At 63.9% G+C, this 8,316-nt stretch overlaps 1 protein-coding gene across 1 annotated transcript in view; it reads left to right on the forward strand.

The window, feature by feature from the left end:
* Positions 1-8,183, forward strand: part of LOC111161670 (protein tyrosine phosphatase, receptor type S) — a 57,103-nt gene extending 48,920 nt beyond the window's left edge. Inside the window, 12 exon segments of the mRNA XM_022525462.1 lie at positions 262-359; positions 443-566; positions 1,116-1,291; positions 1,371-1,490; positions 2,951-3,105; positions 3,181-3,466; positions 3,633-3,811; positions 4,524-4,650; positions 4,853-4,978; positions 6,644-6,798; positions 6,940-7,075; positions 7,621-8,183. Coding sequence (XP_022381170.1) covers positions 262-359; positions 443-566; positions 1,116-1,291; positions 1,371-1,490; positions 2,951-3,105; positions 3,181-3,466; positions 3,633-3,811; positions 4,524-4,650; positions 4,853-4,978; positions 6,644-6,798; positions 6,940-7,075; positions 7,621-7,689 — 1,751 coding nt within the window. The 3' untranslated portion in view covers positions 7,690-8,183.
* The last annotated feature ends 133 nt before the right edge of the window (positions 8,184-8,316 follow it).

Genomic DNA, 8,316 nt, shown 5'->3' on the forward strand with positions numbered 1-8,316 from the left:
CTTCCCCTGCATCTGCAGCTGGGTTGTCGGGCTCAGCTGGGAGCTGCTCCTTGAACGCCCCACCGGCAGGCAGACAGCCCCGCAGGCCTGGGCTCCCGGCCCCAGCGTGGGCCGTCCTGAACCCTCCCCCCCCCGCCACTCGCTCTAACCACAGCGCGTCCATCACAGCCTCACACTGTAGAGTGTCCCCGCCCCCCGGCCCTGAGACCGGCCCCCGCGTGACCGGCCCGCACCGCGGGGTCTGCTTTTCCCCCTTCCCAGGCATGCTCAGCCACCCCCCGATCCCCATCGCAGACATGGCCGAGCACACAGAGCGCCTCAAGGCCAACGACAGCCTCAAACTCTCCCAGGAGTACGAGGTGAGCCAGCACCCCTGCCTCCCGCCCCCACCTGGCCCCCCAGTGCCGCACCCTGACGCCTCCCCCCTCACCTTCCCCTGCAGTCCATCGACCCCGGCCAGCAGTTCACGTGGGAGCATTCCAACCTGGAAGTGAACAAGCCCAAGAACCGTTACGCCAACGTCATCGCGTACGACCATTCCCGCGTCATCCTCCAGCCCATTGAAGGTAGAGGCCCGGGCCCCCTCCCGCCCTTGCCCGTGTCAGGGAGAGCACACGGACACCGGGCCTCCACGTGGCCACGTGGACGAGCGAGGGCACAGATTAGGGAAACTGAGGCCTGATGCTGGCCACAGGCCTGGTCCAGCTCCAGCCAGAAGCTCCTGGGAGCTTTTGGAATGTAGTTAACTGATGGTAGCTGTCCGTAAGCTATTTCCATCTGTCCCTCTGCATCAGCGGTTCTCAATGCCCAGGGAACGTTTGGAAGGTCCGAGGACATTTTTGTGTTCATGTTCCGGGGGAAAGGAAGCTAGTAGCATCTGAAGGTCTGAGGGGCGACTCAGACTGTGCCGTGCGCAGGACAGCCCCACCAGAGAACAGTCTGGCCCCCAGGATAGTAGTGTGGAGGTGTAGAAACCTCCACATTCGGGCTCCATGGTTCCTTGGGGGACAGCTTGGGGCAGTCCAGGAGGGCTCCCAAGAGGTGGTAGGCCAGACAGAATCCGTGTAGGAGACCGCAGGACCCCCGCTGATCTCTGGCTTCTGCCCCGGCCATAGGCATCGTGGGCAGCGATTACATCAATGCCAACTACGTGGATGGCTACCGGCGGCAGAACGCGTACATTGCCACGCAGGGGCCGCTGCCGGAGACCTTCGGCGACTTCTGGCGTATGGTGTGGGAACAGCGTTCGGCTACCATCGTCATGATGACGCGGCTAGAGGAGAAATCACGGGTGAGGCCCGGACCCTGCAGCCCCAGCGCCCCCGGCCAGCGCTAGCCCGCACTCACCTCCATTCTCTTGCCTTCTACAGATCAAGTGCGATCAGTACTGGCCCAACAGAGGCACAGAGACCTACGGTTTCATCCAGGTCACGCTGCTGGACACCATCGAGCTGGCCACGTTCTGTGTCCGGACGTTCTCTTTGCACAAGGTAGGGCCCAGGCTGGGGCTGGTGCCTGGGAGGGGGTGATGGAGGTGGGGAAGAGATAGTCAGAAGGCTCCAGCTTCTGTCCCGGGAGCTCCCCATCAGACAGAGAAAAGCAAGCGTGTGGGCCCAGGCTGCCCACATTCTCTCGAAGCCTGCCGCGTAGATGGGGAAGGTGAGACTCAGAGGAGGGACTTGCTGTGCCCAGCCGCAGTAGGAGGACAAAACCAGCAGAACCCAACATAGCAATGAGCCTGTCGTCCCCTTGCCAGCAGTTACGTCCCAGGCCTTCCCTCCCTGCTTACTCTCTGGCCTCACCGAGCCACGGCCCATGGTGGGTGGGAGACAAAGCTAGAGAGTCCCTGCTAGCCTGGGCAGTCAGGCCTGGGGCAGAGGGAACTTTAGACATGTATTTAACTGATGGCTCCTGTCAGTTCCATGGTTCCATGTGTCTTCTGCTTCACTGGTTCTCAACTGTGAGGCAGTTTCCTATCCGGAGGACATTTTTTCATTGTTACTATGGGGCAGAGAGGGCAGCTGACACCACAATGTTCCCCAGACTCCAGCCAGGTCCTCTGTCAACAGTAAGCACCCACTGTGCATCAGGCCCTGATTGGGGCACCGAGACACAGCAAAAACCAAGACAGACAAAATGTCTTGCCCTTTTAGAGCTTAGTCTTGTTGACAAGGCATTGACAGTAAACATGTAAAATGACAAATCTTACATGTAGAAAGGGGGAAAAAAAGTCTATGTCGGGGACCTGGAGATGGTGAGGAAAGGAGCCATGAGATCTGGGAAAACAGCATGCCTGGCAGAGGCTCCGCCTGTACAAAGGTCCTGGGGCAGAACCATGCCTGGCATGATGGAGAAACAATGAGGAAGCCTATGTTATGGTTGTAGCAGAGTGCGTGAGGGGGAGAGAGGAGGAGGGGAGGGCCTCCGTGAGGACTTGGGCTTTAACCCTCAGGTGGATGGGTTAAACTCAGGGTGGGGTTAACTCAGGTGGATAGGAGCTCTGTTGCAGGGGTGGGGCAAACCTGACTCAGGTGCTCACCGGCGCCCTCTGGTGGCCACTGTTGGGGAGGGCGGACTGTTGGGGCAAGAGCTGGAGGAGGGGGTCCAGGGCAAAGGGGACTGGACCAGGAAGGGCGCCACAGAGTGGGTGTGAAGCAGGCGGGTTTGGGACAGACAGAGGCCGAGCTAGTTGTATGTGGGAGGGCCAGTGAGTCAAGGGGGACTCCGGGGTTCTGGCCAGAACACCTGGTAGGATGGAGCCACCCCCAGCTGAGATGGGGGCGGATTTGGGGAGAAAGTCGGGCATGATGTTGGCTACGCTGGGACACATCGGTGGGGTCCCCCCCCCATCCCAGTACATGAGGCATCTGGGCCCCCGGGGTGTGAATTTGGCGTCCTCTGTCTGCGCACGGAGGGCTGCTGTGACCGGAGTGTCCATGTGGCCCCCCAGAACGGCTCCAGCGAGAAACGGGAGGTCCGCCAGTTCCAGTTCACGGCATGGCCTGACCACGGGGTGCCCGAGTACCCGACGCCGTTCCTCGCTTTCCTGCGGAGGGTGAAGACCTGTAACCCGCCGGACGCGGGCCCCGTGGTCGTGCACTGCAGGTACCGCTGGCCGCCCCCCCGCTCCCGCCCCGGGGCCTCCCGCGGGGGCCCTGACCGCCGTGCCCGTCCCCGCAGTGCCGGCGTGGGCCGCACCGGCTGCTTCATCGTCATCGACGCCATGCTGGAGCGGATCAAGCCGGAGAAGACGGTGGACGTGTACGGCCACGTGACGCTCATGCGCTCGCAGCGCAACTACATGGTGCAGACGGAGGACCAGTACAGCTTCATCCACGAGGCCCTGCTGGAGGCCGTGGGCTGCGGCAACACGGAGGTGCCGGCCCGCAGCCTCTACGCCTACATCCAGAAGCTGGCGCAGGTGGAGCCCGGCGAGCACGTCACGGGCATGGAGCTCGAGTTCAAGGTGGGAGTGGCGGCGCGGGGGCGGGGCCTCGGGAGGGGCGGGGCTGTCCCGTCCCCGCCCCACACTCCACCCTAGCGCTCCCCTTGGGAAAACACACAGCCCTCGCCCCCCCGCTGGAGGGCCGCCTGGTGCTGCTGGTGACCCCAGCCCTCCGCCGTCCCCACAGCGCCTGGCCAACTCCAAAGCCCACACGTCCCGCTTCATCAGTGCCAATCTGCCTTGTAACAAGTTCAAGAACCGCCTGGTGAACATCATGCCCTACGAGAGCACGCGGGTCTGTCTGCAGCCCATCCGCGGGGTGGAGGGCTCCGACTACATCAACGCCAGCTTCATCGACGGCTACAGGTACCTGCGCTCTGCCCCCTCTGCCCAGGGGTCTCCAGCCTCACGTGGGAGATGGAGCTGGACACCCCGCTGGCCTCCGGGTTTCAGGGCTGAGGGGGAGGGAGTCTGGAGCTGTGTATTTAAGGGATGGTCGCTGTCTGTAACTGGTTCCCCTGTCCTTTGTACAGCAGCGGTTCTCAGTCTGGGCAGTTCTGCCGCCCAAGGGAAATTGGGCTGTGTCTGGTGACATTTTGTTAGTCATAACAGGAGGGGGAGCAGGGGGAGGCCGGGGCGCTACTCAGCGCCCCACAGTGCCTGTCCCAGAGAATGATCTTGAATGTCGGTGCCGAGGTAGAGAATTCCTGGCTAAGGGACGGTGTTGGAGAAGGTCCTGCCGGCACAGAGGCTGCAGGGTAACTGAAATCCTAGAACATTCAGACTCCTGGAAGGAGTTGGCTCCTCCAGCGGGAGGAGGGGAAGGCAGGACAGGTTAGCAGGTGTCCTGCCGCCTCCGTGAGGCACTAGAACTTACCCTGAGGCTGAGGGCTTCCCAGGTGCAAAACGGGGTGATGGGGAGGCTGGTGAGGTGGGGTGGGGGATGGGGCGCTGGCCGGCAGCTCCTGGGGAGGCAGCGGCGTGGCAGGTGGGACCCACTGGCATGGGCATTGGGCCGGCCCCCAGCCTGGGCCTGCATCTCACCGCCGGCCCTGGTCTCACACGCCCCACACCGCAGGCAGCAGAAGGCCTACATCGCGACGCAGGGGCCGCTGGCAGAAACGACGGAAGACTTCTGGCGCATGCTGTGGGAGAACAACTCCACCATCGTGGTGATGCTGACCAAGCTGCGGGAGATGGGCCGGGTGAGCCACGGGTGGGGGGTGAGCCACAGGTGGGGCGGGGAGTGAGCCAGGGGCGGGGCGGGGGGCGGGGGCCGGGGGGGGAGCCACGGACGGGGGGGGGAGGGGGGGGGGCCGGGTTAGCCACGGACGGGAGTTGGGGGGTGACCACGGACTGGGGGCAGGCCTCAGGCCGGGCTGACCACAGCTGCCGTCCCCTCCACAGGAAAAATGTCACCAGTACTGGCCAGCTGAGCGCTCCGCCCGCTATCAGTACTTCGTAGTGGACCCGATGGCTGAATACAACATGCCTCAGTATATCCTGCGGGAGTTCAAGGTCACGGATGCCCGGGTGAGTGTCAGGAGGGATGGCTGGCAGACTCTGGAATCCTGGTCCTGCTGCACAGGTCTGGAGGGGCCTTCCCTAGTTGAGGGTAGAAGCAAAGGCCCGGGGGTAGAACCAGGCCCTGGGGGTTGGGTTACTGAGAAGACCAATCACTCCCAGCACCAAACAGGTAGGAGAGAGCGCCGGGTCGTGGTGCCGACCCCACAGTGTCCCCCTGGGAGCATGCACAGCGCCAGTCACCAGGGAGCAAGGCCCAAGGGGATGGTGTAGGAGGGCGAGAGCGGGCTGTTCCCCGTGGAGGACGGCGTGGCAGTGCTCCAAGCGGGGTGGGAGAGACGTGACACGGTGCGGGTGGTGGGCCGGGGAGCCCCAGACCGGAAGAGGGTCACGACCGGCGGGGCTGGGTCTCAGCACCGCGCCGGGCCGAGGAGAGCAGCGGGTTGGTGCTGTTGGTGGTTAAGGATTCCGTGGAGAAGGGGTTTGCCGGCAGCTGGTAGAGACTGGCAGAGGCAGGAAGCCCTGTGGGATGATGGAGCGGGTCGGTCACGACCTTGCCAGTGGGTGGTAAAGCCCAGTGAGCAACCAGTGTGGTCGGCCATGGCACTTGGGTGGTGCGAGCTGGTGCCGTGGGATCGGTGGGACGTGGGACCGGAGAACCCGTGGGTGGTGCTGGGGGACGTGGCGGAGGGAGGCAAGCTCGGACGGGTTGGGTGGGAGGCAGGTGGATTGGAGAGTGAATGCAGGTCACGGAACGTGGTCCCCCAGGTCGGCCGAGGGGGAGCTGTTCTCAGCCACGGGGTAGGGAGAGAAGCTGAGAGAAGGGCAAGCGTTTGGCCCGCGGGGGTGGAGGAAATCCGTGGAAAACGACGTTGGGTAGCAAAGAATGATGAGCGCTCGCTGACCAACGCTACCTCTGCCACTGATGGTACAAGACCGAGGAAGGTGGGAACGGAGGCCGTCAGGGTCGGGGTCTCGCTGGATGGCACCCTTTGGGGGAGAGCACGTGATCGGGAGCGCAGATGGTGAGGGAGAGGTGGAGGAGGTCCGCGGAAGACAGCGCCCGCAGATGGTGAACTGCGGGAAAAGGGCCATTGGGTCACCATGGCTGGAGGCCAGTGGAGAGTGACGGTGTTGGCTGGCACTGCTGGAGAGTTGGGGGGAGGGGCGGACAGAGAAAGTGCAGGGAAGGTGGGGGGTGGCGGCTACAGATTAGGAGTTACCAGCCGTGGGTGGTGAGAGGTGGGATGATGGTGTCGGGTGGTGCTTTTTAAGGGACAGACAAGAGGGAGTGTTGGGTGGACAGTGGCGCCGTGCTGGGTGGCAAAGGGTGGGAGATGCCGCATGGAGCACGGAGGCGGCGGCCGGGACTGAGGGAGGCAGGTGTCGGGTGCACCGTGGGACGGCAGCCAACGGTGTCCTTGGATGCCACTTTGGCCGGGTAGATGGCACTGGAGCTGTGGATTGGCGGGCGGTGACATATGAGAGGACATTGTCACCGCATGCAGGGGTTGGCGGATGGGGAGGAGCGCGGCATCGGCATTCTTAGATGCTGTCGGACAGCGAGCCCCCAGAGCAGGTGGCGGGATGGGGCGAGGGCGGCGTTGGCTGGAGACGGCATGGGAGGCCCGCCCGGCGGGAAGCCAGCCATGACCGTCGCTGATCTCATTCCAGGACGGCCAGTCCCGGACGGTCCGGCAGTTCCAGTTCACGGACTGGCCGGAGCAGGGCGTGCCAAAGTCGGGGGAGGGCTTCATTGACTTCATCGGCCAAGTGCACAAGACCAAGGAACAGTTCGGCCAGGACGGTCCCATCTCTGTCCACTGCAGGTGAGCTGTCCCACGCGCCCCACTGGGGAAACTGAGCCCGGGCTCGCGGGTTGGGGCTCTCTCTGGGTCCCAGGATTCGGGCAGTGGTGTGCGGGCCTGCGGGGCACCCGGCCCTGAACGGCTGTGCTCACCCCCCACCAGTGCCGGCGTGGGCAGGACGGGCGTGTTCATCACACTGAGCATCGTGCTGGAGCGCATGCGGTACGAGGGCGTCGTGGACATCTTCCAGACCGTGAAGATGCTGCGGACCCAGAGGCCGGCCATGGTGCAGACGGAGGTGAGCGCCGCGGGCTGGGCCCCAGCGGCCAGCCCAACCCCCCCCCGCCTCGGTGTCCTCTTCCGTGAGATGGGTGCGCACAGTCAGCTCCACTCTGGGTTGTCGTGGGCACAAGTTCCTCGACAGCCAGTGGGGCCCACAGGGGAGGAGTCCGACCTTTTGACACAAGAGTAGACTGAAATCCAGAGCCGAGAAGCAGCCCGCGCAGTGGGCAGAGAAGCGTCCGCCCTGGCTCCAAAGTCACAGCAGGTTCAGGGCTCCGCCGGGACCCTGAGACGGGCCGGAGTTCCAGAAGCCCCCCGGCCCTTCCCGGCACTGGGGAAGGCAAAGCCAGAGTCAGACCCCAGCCCCGAGCTCCCCGCTGCCGGGGGAGGGGCTTCAGGCAGGTAGAGGGAGGACCTTCTGGGGCCAGAGCCCAGCCCCTGCGACGCTTTCCTGCAGGAGCTTGGCAGTAGGCTGGCTCCCGAGGGCAATGGGGAGCCCCGAGGGCGGGGGGCCGCAGGACAGTCAGGGGCCCTGACCGAGCCCACCGTCCCCCCCCGCAGGACGAGTACCAGTTCTGTTACCAGGCGGCGCTGGAGTACCTCGGGAGCTTTGACCACTATGCAACCTAATGCCATGGCCGCCGCCGGCCAGACTCCACCGGCCCGGATGCCTCCGCCCCCGCCGGGTGGGCCCCCCGAGGCCCGGACCCCCGGCGGCCAGGGCGGGAGGAGGCAGCGGCCACGTGTCTGCACGGTCCAGGAGCGCCACGGCGCCCAGCCCCCCGCGCGGTGCCCAGCAGCCCCCCGGGCACCAGCCGCCGCCTTCCGATACTTGGCACATTCCTCATTTCCTTCCGATTACGAGCGAGAGATTCCTGGGGCGGGTGGGGGGCAGGGAGCAAGGAGGGGCTCTCCCCGGACCCAGAGGCGGGCGGGGCCGTGCGCTGGAGCCCCGGTCTGCGGGGGAGCCCTCCTGCCCTGCAGCCTGGGGGCGCCACCGGGCCGGGGGGTGCAAAATTCAGCTTTCGTTTCAGACTCCGTGTAACCGTAGCCAGTGACATTTCTTTTTTAAAATAGCGTTTTTTTTTTTCATTTTTTTTTTTTAAGAAGAAACAAACAGAAAAAGGAAAAAAAAAGACTCACCAGTCAACAGATTTAAAAAGAACTTTGCTTATTCCTGTTCCGTTCACAGACTAGTCTATTTTTTCACCGTAGAGAACGTTTTTGTGTGATGACCCCATTCGTAGGTGGGGGGGG

This window comes from Enhydra lutris, unplaced genomic scaffold (assembly GCF_002288905.1).
Source record: "Enhydra lutris kenyoni isolate GAN:26980312 unplaced genomic scaffold, ASM228890v2 scaffoldscaffold86, whole genome shotgun sequence".
NCBI lineage: Eukaryota > Metazoa > Chordata > Mammalia > Carnivora > Mustelidae > Enhydra > Enhydra lutris.